Source organism: Haliotis cracherodii, unplaced genomic scaffold (assembly GCF_022045235.1).
Source record: "Haliotis cracherodii isolate W230 unplaced genomic scaffold, xgHalCrac1.p SCAF_10, whole genome shotgun sequence".
Taxonomy (NCBI): Eukaryota; Metazoa; Mollusca; class Gastropoda; order Lepetellida; family Haliotidae; genus Haliotis; species Haliotis cracherodii.
The window spans coordinates 47,401,096-47,419,435 of NW_027266265.1; the positions used below are offsets into that span (position 1 = coordinate 47,401,096).

An 18,340-nucleotide genomic window follows, 5' to 3' on the forward strand; every position below is an offset into this window, starting at 1 on the left:
TTTTTACACATGTGGGTATTTAAGTTAAATATTTAAAAGCACTATTCATCTAGTCCCTGCAAACTGGTGTTGTGTGGGTTCGAGAGCTTTATAGGACTAAAAAATACCACGATACTTCCACAAGAAAGTGTGATGGCAAATGATCATGATGTAACTGTCATCATGGAGTTTGGCAAGGTTGACGGAATGCCCGTTTATAATTTCAAAATAAGTTGCTGATTTGCCAGTCGAATACGCAGGGTTACTTCACAATATTTTGAATATACGCACAAGTTTTATTTTTGTAGCGTATCTGTAATGTTCGTTGCGTATTTGATACGCTTGGATATTATTTTACTGCGTATTTCTGCATTTCTGATGCGTTTTTTACGCAGATACGCAGCTTATCTGGATCTCTGTGATGATAATATATTCATGATCGTATGATCACCGGCAAACAACGGAGACCATATATTACCGTATGGTCTCTGCAAACAATAACATAATTCAGTTACCATGTCTCCTTGCTGTTATTATTTCTGTTGTAACCTATTGGGTACATGGGTATTAAAATGGTTCTCACATGCATGAAGGGGTCTCGAACATGAATTATTTTGTTGTTGAACAAAATCGAAACAACTGACCGTTTTGACAATCATGAATAATCTCCCTTATGTTGCTCCACCCAAAGCTCCTTCCCAACGCGTTAACACTTGTTTACATGGTACAGAGAACTCCGTGAACGGGATATCGCTGTGAGGAGCTTGCGAAGTAGGAAGTGATACGATGTATACACTAAATACAGGCTACAATTTTAGCCGTGAGCAGTGATAAGCCCTATAGTCAAGACATACCCATGTTGACCTTAGCTAACCGAGGTAAGTCCGTGTTAACTGATTTACGTCATACTTCGGATGACCTGCTTAATTTCCCTACTATACCTCACGACAAAAGTTGTACCAGTCAGTTGCCATTGAAGAAGAAAAAAGATACTCAGTTTGACAATCCAGCTGAGAACAGTTTCGACATTGAATTGATTAATGACATCGATGCCTAACTCCATCAATCGTTCTACGACAAGTCCAACGTATGCTGTCACTAGTCTGATGATTTCCAGTTTCCTCGAGACCCGTGAAGATCCGGGGTAGCTATAGAATAGGTCTTCAGCAACCCATGCTTGCCGTAAAGGGCGACTATGCTTGTCGTAAAAGGCGACTAACGGGATCGGGTGGTCAGGCTCGCTGACTTGGTTGATGCATGTCATCGATCCCAATTGAGTGGATCGATGCTCATGATATCAATCACTGGATTGTCTGGTTGAGACTCGATTATTTAAAGACCGCCGTCATATAGATGGAATATTGCTGAGTGCTGCGTTAAACAACAAACCAACCAACCAACCAGTTTCCTCGGCAAGATACATCGACCTCTTGCACACATCACAAGTGACATGGTCAGCGAGTAACCCATGATTGATGCAACAAGCTAAACTAGCACGAATCGTAACAAAGACATGAATCCACAACCAATCATTAGTGATAACCCGTGAAGCCCTCCCCAAATCTCTCCCATTAACTAACCCATAACCCATTTTCTTCTTACTGGCTCCCGTCCACCACACTTTCTTTTCTATCACAAAATCCTCAAACGAATTATCCAAAGATCCTGTCATCGTAAATTGTACGTTTCTGCTCTTTTACAATTCAGAGCAAAGTGACGCTTAGAATTCCCGGGTCGTAAACTTGCAACCAGACAAAAATAGACCGAGTCACGCGGTTCCATGGTTACCTGGGAAATCCTGAAGGCTTTCGTAAGTGTCGGTACATTAAAGTTGGGCGATACCGTGGTTTCCCATAACCTTTGAAGTTTCTGTAACTACTTTGATCATTTCCGGTCATTTCCATAACATCTCAGGAATGACTAGGTAAATTTGCACTTAGGTTAACACTGTGGTTGTAGCTCAATCAGTTAGCTGTCGGGCTAGAATCTGAAGGTCGAAGGTTTGCGTCTGACACATTCGCACAAAACTGATAACTTGTCTTAGGTACAAGTGACCTACGACAGAGATCATTCTCACGAGAACTTGTGGTACTGTATTCTAAAGGCGCTCCCCAGGTGATACTGTTATTTTACAACATGACTCTAAACCCATTAGTTTTCTATTGATGTATTGATGTAACTGTACCTTAGTAGGATGACACATGTTCTCATCATGGTATAATGTTTCAGATCAGTGTCTTTTAGCGGATTATTGCTGGGTGTGGCGTTAAACAACGAACAAATACACAGTGATACCTATCTCAACCATCTTAAAGGGTACGTAAAGTGAAAAAAATGTTTGAGATTTTGTTGTGAATATTAATTTTCCTAATTACATTTACTCAATTTCCGAGAGAGAAAAATGCATAATATTTGTAAGAAGGATTTAAATGTCCATGTGGAAGTGCTGAAATCCTATGCTCCATGATCGGCTTCCAAAACAAACATATTTGGGGGGGCGTGGACAAAAGCTACCGGCACAGCGGTGACAAGTGTTTTCATTGGCTGATATGTTTGCCTCGTTTATCTATCTTGTGATTCTTAGCCGTTATGCATATGGTGTTTCTATACTGTGTGTGTTCATCTTAAAAAAATCGTTGAATGTGTGAAACGACCTATCTTAACATGAATAATGATCTTGATGTGAATAATTAAAGTAACAATAATCACAATCGGTAATATGATCGTTGAATTGCACAGCATATCAAACACTGGGAACCCGTTTTAACCCAAGTAAGGGGAATCCCCCCCACTGGCAGAATTTTTGTTTGTTTTGAGGACGATTTCGTCTGTCGTTTTTTTATCGTTGTTTTACGCTATTTTCCGTTTTTCAAATTGAATTTGGTCAAGCATTTGTATTTAATCATGCCCTAGAATATTAAATCTGCAAAGCTGCTATGCTGTCCTCGGCAGTGATAATGTAACAGTAAATAGTGTATTGGAAGACTACGCCTATCAAACATCAGACTTCACTGCAGCAAGTTTGGAATTCTGTTTTATTTCCAGATCATCAGCACCTTGCTTGGTTGAGTGGAACTTAGAACAAGGTCGGAATGGCAAAATATGCAACAAGAGAAACCTTTGCTAAACACAAAGATATTTTCCTGTGTTGCAGAACTGGCAACTTAGGAAACCTAAAGTAAGATTTTTCATTAATCTAGTTTCTTTTTCTTTTAAATTTAAATGATAATTCTGAAAGATCATAATGTTATTGACTTTGCATAACACATTGAATGGAATCTCAATACTTACCTCATTTTCACATGCAAATGGTGTTTGTTAGGTCAAGTGAGACACAATTCCGCCGATCCGCATGGGGACAGTTTAATTGCATGAGCCGAACTTGGGCGGGGAGCTTTGAACTTTGGGGCAGAAATTCTGTATGAAACAAAAGCTGTAATGTGTGTTGTGTTTCGTTACAGAAAGTTGGTGAATAAGGATGGCGTGAACTTAAACATCACAGATGAATGGGGCAACCCGCCGTTGTGAGTGAACATTATTAGTCTTGTTACATGCACACGATATACTCACAGTGTGTCTCCGCAAGAATCAGATCAAGGAATATTTAAAAAAGAGCTCATTTTTTTTATACCCGTGAAGATCCGGGCTAGAATAGGTCTTCAGCAACCCATGCTTGCTGTAAAAAAAACCATTTTTGTCGTAAGAGGCGAGTAACGGGATCGAGTTGTCAGGCTTTCTGACTTGATTGATGCATGTCATCGTATCCCAATTGCGTGGATCGATGCTCATGATGACAATCACTGTATTGTCTGGTCCAGACTCGATTATTTACGGACCGCCGTCACATTGCTGGAATATTACTGAGTGAGGAAACAAACAACAGCTGTATAATTGATCAGTCAATCCAGTGTACGGATATGCCAATACCTGATCATGTTGATGTTCATCAGCTGATGAAGATAGTGCCTCACGTGAGCACATTTACCATGACACGCTTCCATAAATGACCACCAGGTCTGTATATGTTTAAGGTGATAAACAGTCGGTACTGTCATACAAGCCGTTACATAACTGGAATATTGCTGAGTGCAGCGTAAAAAACGAATAAACAAATGATGGTAGTTTGATGAGTATTCGTGAAGTTGAACTGAGGTTTAGTGTTGGTTGATGATTGTTTGTCCGTTGCAGGTATCTGGCGTGTTTGTGTGGACATATTCATGTTGTGGAATATTTACTCCAGCAAGGTAGGTCAACCCCAGAATCCCCACAGGGTCTGTCTCAGTACAAGCGTGGTTCATACCCTGCACAGTGTTGCAAGGTTATTCCCGTTTGAAACACATAGGTGCACTCAGAAATCATTTCTTAAGGTCCAAATTGTGAAATCAGTTCCCTGCACAAGCTCAATGAATAATTAACAAGTTATACTCTGAATTTTTTGATTGAAAAGTTATCAACCTGTAAAGATGCAGCACTTTGAGTTTTCCATGCTACAGCTGCAGTTACTTTTTAAAGAAAACTGCGACTGAGAGAAAATATGACTCGATCTTGTTCACAGGTTTAAAGTATATTTTAAGAAAACAAAAGACAGGAGACTGTAAATATATGCATTACTGTATTTTTCACTGATGGGTGAAAGATTTATTGTAGAAAAATCTCTCAAATTCACACAAGATGAAGCAAATCATAGACTTTATCTTGGTAAACTTTGTTGATGAGATACTAGTTCGAGATAAGACTAAAAAAATATCTCAAGCGATGAGTCTACTGGTAGTTACATTTTTTAGTTGTTTTTTTAAAGTGTTTTGCTGTAGTGAGCTGTTATTACACCAGGTGCCCGGTATGATGCATCAAGTATAGATGGACAGAGGTGTTTTCTGTCATCCCTCAACCAGAGAATACGCGATGTCCTGCGTCAATACGAGACCAGTCTCTCAGTCGTGCAAGACAGACACCATGAGAAAGAATTCTCTTATTTCCTCGACTGGTGAGTTTTTGTGAGTTCACTTGAATGGAACATTGGTGTGGGATTATGTTGTACCGCTAAACAAAGGTCTGAGTACATCTCAATACGGGTCACGTCAGAACGACCTTTCATCCAACTTATCTGAGCGTCTCTTACCAGATCAGGAAAGTGACAGTGACAGTGTTTTCTAATCACGCAACCTCATAAAGGTTAACATGGGGTATTCCAAACGACAATTTCTGTCAAAATCATTGTCTATCTCTCGCTTCAATGGGCTAAGCATTTGGACGGAAGGGACTGCATAGCCAGTGGGAAGTACTGAAATATAACCTCTACCATATATTCGACATTCCAGAATGTTCTTTTGTTCAATTTTGCTTGAGAAAGCTGCTTTCTGATTGGCTAATGTCGACTTCTTGTCAGTCATTTCATGGGTTGGTCAAAGTTTTTGAAAGGTCGTTCTGACATGACCTGAAATGGGATGTCCTCAGATCTTTGTTTAGCGGTAATGAGACTAAGATCTGATTTTAATTAGTTTTTCTGCCTATCAATGTTTCAGAATTTTAATGTTTTCACCAAGCAATTGTGTCTGTAATGACATCCATATTGAATTTGTCATTTTTACCTTTACATTTGCCTTTGACTTACACATAAATGTACATCCATATCCCTGGAATAACTGCATCTGTTTAACGTATTGGTTTATGGAGCAGAGATATTGATAATCAGGCCCAAGTGTCATTTGATATCAAATATACCAGCACAAGTCAATAAAGGTTTAAAGCTCTAAGTCTTGATGAGCAGCATGTTTGTTGTGAGTTATTATATAGGAGAGTGTCACATTGCCCCATTAAGCACATGTTGTTTTATGCCACAGTCAGCAACATTGTAGCTAAATCATACAGCTTAGTTAATAATCACGTTTGGCAAACCAGTGGTTGAGAGTATGAACTTCATTGTCAGCAGAAATGACGTACACGCAGCCATGTCACATTGTGTCCATTGGATCCTTAATCTGTTTTACGACAAGCATTGGGTGCCAGTTACAAAATGCATTTGTACCACAGACATTCGAAGACAATTGCATTCGAAAGTTATACAATGTCCCATCAAGACCTCTTCCTGAGGCAAGGGAGTTAACTGACTGTACAAATCCATTTTCCACCCTTGCCAAACTAGGCTGGAATCTCTGGGCTTGATCGTAGTGCCACCAGTGGTGATTACAAGTTATGTCCCTTCTACATCCCTCCTATTGACCAATCAGAATCCACCTCTCATATCACTTGCATTTGCTTCAAACAAAATGGCAGCCAAGTAAAGACAATCTGATTGATACTCAAGATCTTTATTGTAATGAGTCCTACCTTGCAAAGTCAAATCAAATCACTTGTGCACCTTGATTGAAAAGATTTGGAAAACATCTATTGATGCCCAGTGGATGGTACACATGCTCTGCAAATCCCTCAATTGACCAAAATCTGCTTGACAGTTGCCCTTTCGTCACGGCTCGCCCCTTTCCGTAACCTGCAAGAAGACTCGTCCCCCTATCGATGAATGTTATGTGCGAAAATACGAGAAACCAGAATGCGTGTATGATTTCAAGTTTTTCTTCAAAGAATCCCTCACAAATAATTTATGATTTTACATATGTCTTGCATCTAAAAATATACCCAAGACACAGTTAAATGTGTTCAATTGTACTGTATAATTCCGCATGTCCAGATGTGCTTGAAATGTATATAATATATGGGGAAATATATGTTAACCATTACGCAACCAGATGACAATTGTTTTAGGTATGCCCGTTTGCGCTAGGACGGAACCCGGTCGCAAAAATAGCCATGAGAGGGGCAAGAGTTTCTATTAGGCTTGTAACAATTACGATCTTTCAACTCTTTTACCAAAATTATATTCTAATAAGAGCCCCCTATTTCTAATTTTGAGAGCGCCCTGGGCGCTTATTACGTCGAATACAGTAGTCTGTTTGCGTGATAAAACAAGATGATCCTTGAACACATATATCTTGGACAGGAACATACAAGTAAGTGAGTGAGTGAGTTTGGTTTAACACCACTTTGAACAGTATTCAACTTATATTCAGTTTAATGTGGGAGGAAAGCTTGAAGTGATGCAGGCCTCATATGTTTACCACTTTGGTGAATCCCACAGGCTCTGATATTGTGCCTATAATCCTAGAAACATAAACAGGGCGGAGAGGGATTCGAACCCACAATCATAGGTTTCTGGCATGCCAACGGGATGCAACTCTGTACAGCTAATTGTGGTGCCTCAGATGACTGGGCCATCCATGCCCTTGAGATGAACATATAAAAATATACCTGGGCAATGTGGATAATTGTGAAAGTGACTATGATGATGATGATGATGATGATGATGATGAACAAATGAACTTAAAGGCTGGATATTATGATGATAGTGATGATGATTCTGTTGTCTTTATTGCATCTGCAGCTTGTACGAAAGGGTTCCTGGTTACGACATCCAACTAATTGTGGACAACCACACGTTCTTGGCTCACCGGTCCATCCTGTCTGCTCGCTCGGCATACTTCCTCAACGTGTTCAAATCCTCCACCATCACAAACGGAACACTGGAGCTTGATGTCAGCGTAAGTTAGCCTTTAGTGAGTGAATGAGTGACATCACTACAGGGAAATACCACAGATGAGCTTAACAAGCAGTTTGGGGATTCGAACCCAGGCCTTAGGTGTGACAAGCAAACACTTTTACCACTGTCCCAGTAGCAGTGGTTGCCCTGCTGAGCAGATCAGGCTGGGAGAATGAATTGATGACACTGCACATCGTCTTTTGTCCAGAACATCTTGAAATCCAATTTTTGTTTCACGATCTGTGCTTTTCACTCAGCAGGACTAAAGTCCAAGTGAGCTTATAAAATATCCTTTGCCTGGGGGGAGGTGAAGGTGGTGCTGATGCCCCATTTGGTAATTTTAGAAACACAAAATGGTTTCTGAGTAACATTTGGAGATTTGTAACAATTAAACTCAACTAAAACTTGCAGGTTATGTTGCAGAGTAATGTTTCTAGAATGGAAACCAAATTTTCAGTTGGGATACAAGGTAGCCAATGATTATTTCCGAAAAAATATCATCAATTCAGAATCAATACCATAACATTTATAACAACATCTTTGATTAATGATTTTGAACATTTTAATGATGATCATTTGTTAAGTTTTAGATGTAATTTCTTGAAATTATCTTTTGTAGCAAATTTTATCTCGGCTGGTTTAATGAAGGTCCTTCTAAGCTGTAGCTCACCTGATTATCATCAATGTTGTGCTCAGAATATTAGAAAATTTCAGAAACTAACAAATGTTTAAAATCCCCTTCTCAGATATTGGAAGTCTCAGGAATCAGAATCTCTTTCAAACTGTTTGTCAAATGACAACCAAGTATAAGAAAGAGAATGTATGGATGTCAACTTCTTTATTAAAGGAACACAGCCTCTCTGAGTATATGCTTTCTCCTAAATCAGGTGAATTTATGCTAAGATGCAGAAAGAATATATATGTACATGTAAAAACAACAAAAGTAATAACATAGAAAGGTGGAAACAAAGTTGACATCCAAAAATTCTCTCTCTTAAGTGTATCACTTCTAAATGCCAGTCCAGGAATTAACAACCAAATATGTTTTTACATTTCTTTGAGATTCTGTTGTTTATTCTAGTTCAGTGTGGCAGGACTAGTGGCAGCGCTCCAGTATATTTACACAGGTAATCTTTTCTGTCATGTCCTTTACCATTACTGGTGTTCAAATAAGAAAATTATTCATCTGTTCTTTCTTTATGTCATAATGTATAATCTATTTGTATTAGATTGGAATTCTACATTCTACAAATGCTTGCAATTTCCTCATTAAATTTATGCCTTAATAAAATATAAATATATTTGAACTATACATTTGGACGCTGAAAATAATACAGTCAGACCATTGAAGAGAAAATACATCTACTGCTGGACCAATGTAAGAAAAATCACAACCTGGTGATTGAAATTTTGTATCTACATAGTCTGTGAAGTCAATAACAACATGGCTGGAAGGTTAGTTCATGGGCCAGTAGGTTGTGTGTTTGCTTGCTGCCGCCTGACTTTATCTATATCTCTACTCATGTACCAGATGCACTACCTAACATGATATGAATCGCCCAACTCTGTCTGTTAAATAGACAGACACAGCTTCTTCATATACTTGTATTCATCAGCCAACACGATACACCTCCAGCACTCACACATGTCACTCACTCAACAGGTGATCTGGTGCCTTTTCATAGTTTGGGATTTTAGAATAATTTATTTTTCGAGTTTCCATGGCAACGACTTTGACTGGGACAGAAAATGGCGGCAGTGCTCCACACAACTGTTCATATAGGCAGGGGATATGAGTATTTCATTCTTGTTTATAAGCTTGTTTATAAGTAGTTTTAGACAAGAGGAGCACAGATTTTAGATCAAAGTGATTTCAGTGAAACCAACCCACTGAAGAACCCTTACAGATTTTGTTAAACATGTTTCTCAACAAGCAGACGACACTATGTACATGCTTCTACAGAATGCGTCTTTTATCTCGGGCGAGTGCACTGACATCAGCAAATATGAGTCCCTGACTGTCCTTGGCTGAGTTAGACAGAGTGAAGATAACATCAAACTCATATCAGATCAATCTAAAGAAGAAATAATGAAAGAACTTGTTGCCAGCCCCGTAGTTTCCTTCGTCATTGACTATTGATGTAATGTTTTTTAGCTTTGTGCCCTGCGGATAGATGACTGTCCTGCAGCAACTGTCAAATATGAGAAGGGCATGACCGAAATACAAATGTTCTGTTGCCCCCCCATAAATCGGATCTCTGGATTTCACTGTAGGATGTGATCAGTTCATCGTTGTATTACCAGTGTTCTCCAACCTGTTTTATTTCAGGCAAGCTAGATGTCAATATTGAAGATGTCAGTTCAGTGAGGAAGCTGTTCATGTATCTTGACTTCAACAAGACGTCAGATCTACTGGACAGACCTGCTCAAGGTAGGCTGATTTAGGAACATTTGTGTCTTGGTTCAGTAAGACATGGCTGTAACAAACTCCATGGGACTGTTGAAACTTGTTCGTTAAATCTGTTTTTCGTTATTCATGTTATTTTCGTAATTACTTCATGGAAATGGTTGCAAAAATATACTGTGGCAGTGTTGTTGTGTCGGTGATTGTGGTACATAGTATTTCGCCATGAGGCTGCTGGATTAGAATTGGTACTGAGCAATCTTTGCTGGTCGTAAGAGGTGACCAAGAGGATCAGTCGGTCAGGCTGGTTGATTGTGTGTATTTGTACCCCAATGTGTGGATCGTTGCTCACAATATCAATCACTGGATTGTCTGGCCATGACTCGATTATTTTCAGACCACCATCATGTAGCTAAAATATTGCTGAGTACGATATTAAACAACAAACACACATAGTATTTATTCAGTGCTGTTTCTACCTGACACTGATTGAGGTTCGCCAGTCTCTGAGTGTGCTGCTCTCGTAGTCACCTCTGATGGTGGTTAACACAGATTGAGGTTAACCACAATTATGTTTCTAGGTTTATCGGCACCATCCCCCCGCTTGTGGGTTTTGCCAAAGTGGTAAACGTCTAAGACCTGCATCACTTCGAGCTTTCCTCCCACATTAAGCTGACATGCCATGATATAACTGGAATATTGTTCAAAGCGATGTTAAACCCAATTCACTCACTTACTGATTGCTTTTGACAAACTTGTTAAGTAAGAAAATACATCTATTGACAAAAAGGTCTTAGTCCAAGAGATGGGAGCAATATATTTCACCCAACAGGTCCTTACAAGTTAATGCTAGTTTCCGAGACAAAGCATGCAGGACATTTGTAAACTGTTCTGTTGGTATGATATCTGTGTTTGTTGTAACCATGTTCTACAGTAATTGGGGATGGACACAAATTATGTTGGTTATGGTAACTCTGTATACAGCAATGCTGATTTCTTTTGGAAACTGTTGTGAAATTTGAAGATTGTTATCAATCTAATAAATGACAAAGGTAAAGTTTTTACAATGTGTGGAATAACTCTCTGAGCAACTTCAGGGGCGGTCGGGTAGCCTAGTGGTTAAAGTGTTCGCTCGTCACGCCGAGGACCCGGGTTTGATTCCTGACATGGGTACAATGTGTGGAGCCCATTTCCTGTGTCCCCCGCCGTGATATTGCTGGAATATTGCTAAAAGTGGCGTAAAACCAAACTCACTCACACTCACTCACTCTCTGAGCAGCTTCAGGAGACCAATCAGTGGTCCACGTCCAGAGGAAAGTGCTGAGCGAGGATCTGAAGGCCGACTTTGCTAATCTGGCTTTTTCGGCTGTACCTCCACAGTTCTATTATCAGGTAATCATTCACGTCTTTATTTTGCATCTTTGTAGTGATTGGGTTGTCAGTGTGCTCAGTGTTCACCTGACATAACCTTCTATGGAGGGCTTTGTTAGATCATGATGAAGAAAATTATCAAATCATTAACAGAATCACATTTTACCCACCGCACCATGCTTCATGCTATTTACAAACATCACACTGTGCATAGGGGCACGTTGCAAGCTACAAATCACTTAGAGTATGCAACGCTCATCCAGGAGTCTGCAACCGATTGTATCGCTTGCACACTCTTCCAAAATGGCGGCGCAACTACCGCTTGGTTGCCTTGCCCTAATGAAGAACGTAATAGAAGAAGCTCGATGACGAACTGATGAAATTCATGACTACTTTGTAGATGTGGAGCAGACTGAGGATGATGGGGTGTTATCTGCCTTTGCCCATTTCCAAGTTGATCCAGTCAAGAATTTCTTGTTCCGCTGTCAAATTCAGCTGCCATTTTTGTTTGAGAACGAAGCGACCCCAGCAACAAACAACAAACAAACAAACATGTTATTCAGATGAAACAGAAAATATTGACATAATTCAAAATAGGTTATCAAAATATTGATTTTATGGGATATATGACACATGACCACCAACACACTTTTGTGGAGTGTTCAACTTGCTAGTGAGTCAAAAGCACATGTCTGGTTTATAGCCATGTTTAATCAACTAAAGGGGAATAACTCCCAATGATCTACAATACAGTGCTGGTACAACAACTAGTTATAATAACTGTGTACATAGCACTCTGGTGGACATGCTATAATGTAAACACATTAGATATATTGACCTACTGCTACAACTTTGAGGACCGTATGTCTGCTTGTGATACCATGATACTGTACATGTCGATGCGTGATATTCCAAAATATGCATCCCCATCCAACTCCTTGACTTGCCCTTGCATTGGAGTGTGTAAAATGTTGCATGTCCTGTGCTACAGATGCCGGGGGGAAGTGGACGGCCAGTCGGTGATGAGCTCTTTTCAGATGTTGTCTTTGCCGTGGAAGGTCACAAATTTCAGTGTCACAAGGTCAGAAACCACGTTGGTGTGAAGCCAATTTATCTTTTGTTTCACAGACTTTTTTGTGCCAAAAAAACAAAAATCAGGAAATAAATTACATCTGCCTTAAGTTGATTTCCAACTCAGTTAGTGTGCATTTCACCTTTTCTCACAAGACTGAGGGAGTTGATTTGGGAAATATGTGTATCGAGGACAAGGGACAGAACTCTAGATTTGTTATGCTTGGAATTGGCTACCACTGATTGTTTGTTGCAGGTGTTTTTCTACAGTCGAAGTGAGTATTTCCGAGTGATGCTTATTGAGAAAGAGGCGGACATCGTCCCTTCCTTTGAAGGTTACAGATCTTCCATAACACTGGAGGGAGTTTCAGCAGAAGACTTTGTCCAGATTGTGTCCTACATCTACACAGACACATGTCAGGTGCGTGGTGTCCTACATCTATACAGACACATGTCAGTGGGTTGTGTCCTATATCTACACAGACACATGTCAGTGGGTGGTGTCCTACATCTACACAGACACATGTCAGGTGGGTGGTGTCCTACATCTATACAGACACATGCCAGTGGGTGGTGTCCTACATCTACACAGACACATGTCAGTGGGTGGTGTCCTACATCTACACAGACACATGTCAGGTGGGTGGTGTCCTACATCTATACAGACACATGTCAGTGGGTGGTGTCCTACATCTATACAGACACATGTCAGTGGGTGGTGTCCTACATCTATACAGACACATGTCAGGTGGGTGGTGTCCTACATCTACACAGACACATGTCAGGTGGGTGGTGTCCTACATCTACACAGACACATGTCAGGTGGGTGGTGACTTACATCTATACAGACACATGTGAGAGGGGGGGGGGGTGTCCTTCATCTATACAGACACATTTGAGAGGGGGGGGGGGGGGGTGTCCTACATCTACACAGACACATGTCAGGTGGGTGGTGTCCTACATCTATACAGACACATGTCAGATAGGTGGTGTCCTACATCTACACAGACACATGTCAGTGGGTGGTGTCCTACATCTATACAGACACATGTCAGTGGGTGGTGTCCTACATCTATACAGACACATGTCAGGTGGGTGGTGTCCTACATCTATACAGACACATGTCAGGTGGGTGGTGTCCTAAATCTATACAGACACATGTCAGTGGGTGGTGTCCTACATCTATACAAACACATGTCAGGTGGAGGGTGTCCTACATCTACACAGACACATGTCAGGTGGGTGGTGTCCTACATCTATACAGACACATGTCAGTGGGTGGTGTCCTACATCTATACAGACACATGTCAGTGGGTAGTGTCCTACATCTGTACAGACACATGTCAGTGGGTGGTGTCCTACATCTATACAGACACATGTCAGTGGGTGGTGTCCTACATCTACACAGACACATGTCAGGTGGGTGGTGTCCTACATCTACACAGACACATGTCAGGTGGGTGGTGTCCTACATCTACACAGACACATGTCAGGTGGGTGGTGACTTACATCTATACAGACACATGTGAGAGGGGGGGGGGTGTCCTTCATCTATACAGACACATTTGAGAGGGGGGGGGGGGGTGTCCTACATCTACACAGACACATGTCAGGTGGGTGGTGTCCTACATCTATACAGACACATGTCAGATAGGTGGTGTCCTACATCTACACAGACACATGTCAGTGGGTGGTGTCCTACATCTATACAGACACATGTCAGTGGGTGGTGTCCTACATCTATACAGACACATGTCAGGTGGGTGGTGTCCTACATCTATACAGACACATGTCAGGTGGGTGGTGTCCTAAATCTATACAGACACATGTCAGTGGGTGGTGTCCTACATCTATACAAACACATGTCAGGTGGGTGGTGTCCTACATCTACACAGACACATGTCAGGTGGGTGGTGTCCTACATCTATACAGACACATGTCAGTGGGTGGTGTCCTACATCTATACAGACACATGTCAGTGGGTAGTGTCCTACATCTGTACAGACACATGTCAGTGGGTGGTGTCCTACATCTATACAGACACATGTCAGTGGGTGGTGTCCTACATCTACACAGACACATGCATGTCAGGTGGGTGGTGTCCTACATCTATACTGACACATTGTGAATGATACAATCATGTAATTTGAATGATTATCTAGTTGTAAGAGACAAAATCATGTAATTTTTATTATCAACTGACAGTATGAGACAATCGTGTAACATGAATGATTATCTGATTGTAAGAGACAATCGTGTAACATAAATGATTATCTAATTGTAAGAGACAATCGTGTAACGTGAATGATTATCTGATTGTAAGATACAGTCATGTAATGTAAATGATTATCTTATTGTAAGAGTCAGTCGTGTAACATGAATGATTATCTGATTGTAAGAGACAATCGTGTAACATAAATGATTATCTGATTGTAAGAGACAATCATATAACATAAATGATTATCTGATTGTAAGAGACAATCATGTAACTTGAATGATTATCTGATTATAAGAGACAATTGCATAACATAAATGATTATCTAATTGTAAGAGACAATCGTATAATATAAATGATTATCTGATTGTAAGAGACAATCCTGTAACATAAATGATTATCTGATTGTAAGAGACAATCGTGTAACATAAATGATTATCTAATTGTAAGAGACAATCGTATAACATAAATGATTATCTGATTGTAAGAGACAATCCTGTAACATAAATGATTATCTAATTGTAAGAGACAATCGTATAACATAAATGATTATCTGATTGTAAGAGACAATCCTGTAACATTAATGATTATCTGATTGTAAGAGACAACCGTATAACATAAATGATTATCTGATGGTAAGAGACAATCCTGTAACATAAATGATTATCTGATCGTAAGAGACAATCATATAACATAAATGATTTTTTTAATTGTTAGAGACAATCATATGACTTAAATGATTATCTGATTGTAAGAGACAATCGTGTAACATAAATGATTATCTGATTGTAAGAGAAAATCGTGTAACATAAATGATTATCTGATTGTAAGAGACAATCGTGTAACATAAATGATTATCTGATTGTAAGAGACAATCATGTAACGTGAAGGGTGCTCTGATTGTAAGAGACAGTCGTGTAACGTGAAGGGTGCTCTGTTCCCAGGTGACCGCGGACAACTGCATGGACCTGCTGAGCCTCTCAGAAAAGTTTGTGTTGCCAGGTCTGAAGCAGCAACTTCTAGTTGAGGTGTCATCCTGTCTGAAACCTCTGACAGTAACGTCGGTCTACAGGACGGCCAAGGAACTACAGATACCAAAACTGAAGGACGAGTGTGCGAGTTTCATGGCAGACAACATTGATCAAGTGAGTTTGGGTCAATGTGCAGTGAAACAAGAACATTCTACCAAACTGAGGCAACCAGTTCCTTTTGCAAATAACTGTCCCCAGTACCCATATTTGCCATAAGTCGCTGTTGTGGGTAGTCTGTCTCCCAGACCTTTGAGAATAAATTAAAAAGGAATCCAACTCAAGTCTAGAATGATTTAGCAAGTCTAGATTGCCTCAGAGTCAGACCCAGAAATTAAGCATTTTTCTGGACTTCTTTTGGATTTTATATTTATTTTGTAGATATATATTTTTAAATGAGATACTGGTAACTTTATTTCCGGGTCTGTATGATGGTGTACTTTGAGGGGAATACGTCTGTGTATATCCCCAGTGCCCCATATTTGTTGTTAGACAGACTGTGATGTAAATGAAATGACCCAATCTCACACCCTCAGATGTCAACAATGCCTGAGTTCCTGGAGTTGCTGAAGCTGGAGGCATCCTGCAACACACACAGCGAGCTGATAGAGAACATCCAGTACTACATCCGCAAAGACAGCAACACTTCGCAAAAACAACAACTGGCCAATCACAAGCTGTCTTGTCTCCAGAACGCCCTCGATGCAGCTGGCATTAGGGAGAACGTGCCGTTCTTGATGGTGGAGACGGGGCAAACCACAAGGTCTGGCGCAGTCACTCACTCGGGCAGAGCCAGGAAGAAATCTGACAGTGATTGTGTGATTTTGTGACGATTTAGACAGATATGAATGTTTCACTGAATGCTCACTGTTTTTGTTCGACCTTGGTGTGCCTCACAACTAGCGTTGTATGACCTTTGTGGATGTTCAAGGTTCGAACTACTTCATTTTGTGTGTTCTAGACAGGGACTGGTCCATTTTACCTGTTCAAAATTTGAACTGGGCCCTTTTGCCAGTTCAGAATTTATGAGTGGATAAATTTTATATTCATTGGCTTACATAACATGCAAAATGATGACATGACTATACGAAGTGTGATATAAAACGTATTTAACATAACATCTTGAAATGACTTATTGACATTGCTTAATACAGCCATGTCTGTTTACCTAATAATATTAATTTGACATTTGATATTATTTGTTACAAGTGTCATTTTACCTCAGCACACCTCACTAGTGAACTGCTACACTTTTCAGCAAACATATCAATATATATGTGGTTGTGCTTCTTAAGGCTACCAGTCTTGGTTCGCTTTTCGCCAGTTTAACTTTCCACTTAATCACTGAAATATGGAAAGTTTGAAAGCTAAAAATCAGTCTTGTATTCGGTTTTAAAACTCACATTTTAGAAGAGAGAAAGTACAGAAAATGGTAAATGGCTATATATGTGTTTTTTATGCCTTGATCTGGAAGTCTGAATTTCAAGACCCCATTTTCAATGCAATCATAAACCTGATTTTGTTAAAAAAAATTTGTTGACTTACTTTCATATTTGTGGTTTCATGTGGAAACTCATCATCCTGAGGCAAGGGAGTTTACTGACTAAAAGTCCAGTTTCCACCCTTGTTGAAGTAGGTTGGAATTTCTGGGCATGATTGTACTGCCACCAGTGACTATTAGGAGTTATGTCCCTTCTATGTCCCTCCTACTGACCATTCCACCCCTCATATCACTTGCATTTGCTTCAAATAAAATGGTGTCGCCCAGTGAAGACGATGTGATCGATAATCAAGATCTGTTTTGTAATAAAATAGGTCTTACTTCGCGGATCAAATCACATGAGCACCTTGCATCAACCAAGTCAGCGAGCTTGACCACCAGATCCCGTTAGTCGCCTCTTACGACAAGCATAGTCGCCTTTTACAGCAAACATGGGTCGCTGAAGACCTATAATTCTACCCCGGATCTTCACAGGTCTATAACCATATGTACAATTGAGAGCATAATGAGAGGAATGCACATATGCTACCAGGACTGGCCCTTCTGTTCATCTGTCCGGCACTCCCAAAGGAGTAAGAGCCTTGATCCTATGATTTATCCTGATATGATTTATCCTGGATCATACATGGAAACGGTTCAGATCTTTATGCTACATTTGTTTGTAGAGAAATACACGTTCATGCTGTCCGATTTACCATCCACCCATCCATTTTAAATTCTCACAGAGTCAAAATTATGAAATATTTGCAGTATTGTATACATGTACAATGCAAACGTATATTTTGTCATGATTGTGTAAATATCCAGGTGAGCGATACAGGCCCTATGGGCCTCTTGTTTAAATCATCATAGGAGTCTTGTGGAGTCTCCAACATTGGGTTTGTTGTGATTTATATGTGATATTGTGAGCTAATGTGTGAGATGATATTCTTTTGTACACTGTTGACCATTAGTACTGTAATATTGTTGATGTTTATTTCTTTTCAGTGGAAAGTGTTTCACTGAGGTATATTTTATAATCCTTTAACACATCCTTTGGGAACAAATATTAATACTCTAATAGGCATTTTCTCGTATAGAGAAATAAATTAGTTAGTCTGAAACTTGGTTTGTCTTGTTTTGACTCTGTCAACAGTGTGTTTATTTGTTTATTCCTTTTGTTTTTAAGGTTACCTCAACA

General features: G+C 39.9%; 1 protein-coding gene across 2 annotated transcripts; it reads left to right on the top strand.

Annotated features, from left to right (window-relative positions):
* Nucleotides 1-755: 755 nt before the first annotated feature.
* On the top strand, nucleotides 756-17,150 carry LOC139454464 (ankyrin repeat and BTB/POZ domain-containing protein 1-like). Of its 2 annotated transcripts, XM_071236182.1 has the most exons (15): nucleotides 756-857; nucleotides 1,687-1,789; nucleotides 2,209-2,295; nucleotides 3,025-3,157; nucleotides 3,441-3,503; nucleotides 4,168-4,223; nucleotides 4,810-4,963; nucleotides 7,415-7,571; nucleotides 8,652-8,697; nucleotides 9,900-10,001; nucleotides 11,254-11,366; nucleotides 12,337-12,426; nucleotides 12,673-12,837; nucleotides 15,576-15,776; nucleotides 16,196-17,150. In XM_071236182.1, exons 4-15 carry the CDS (start codon nucleotides 3,072-3,074, stop codon nucleotides 16,487-16,489), a joined length of 1,527 nt encoding a protein of 508 aa, XP_071092283.1. In that variant the 5' UTR covers nucleotides 756-857; nucleotides 1,687-1,789; nucleotides 2,209-2,295; nucleotides 3,025-3,071; the 3' UTR covers nucleotides 16,490-17,150. The 2 variants fall into 2 exon arrangements, with proteins under 2 accessions (XP_071092283.1, XP_071092282.1); XM_071236181.1 differs by lacking the exon at nucleotides 1,687-1,789.
* The last annotated feature ends 1,190 nt before the right edge of the window (nucleotides 17,151-18,340 follow it).

Bases quoted from the DNA above. Each gene is read 5' to 3' on its own strand.
- LOC139454464 (XM_071236182.1), top strand. From the start codon at position 3,072: ATGGCAAAATATGCAACAAGAGAAACCTTTGCTAAACACAAAGATATT. The intron at 4,964-7,414 runs GTGAGTTTTTGT...TTGCATCTGCAG, and splicing joins TTCTCTTATTTCCTCGACTG to CTTGTACGAAAGGGTTCCTG. The intron at 12,838-15,575 runs GTGCGTGGTGTC...CTCTGTTCCCAG, and splicing joins TCTACACAGACACATGTCAG to GTGACCGCGGACAACTGCAT.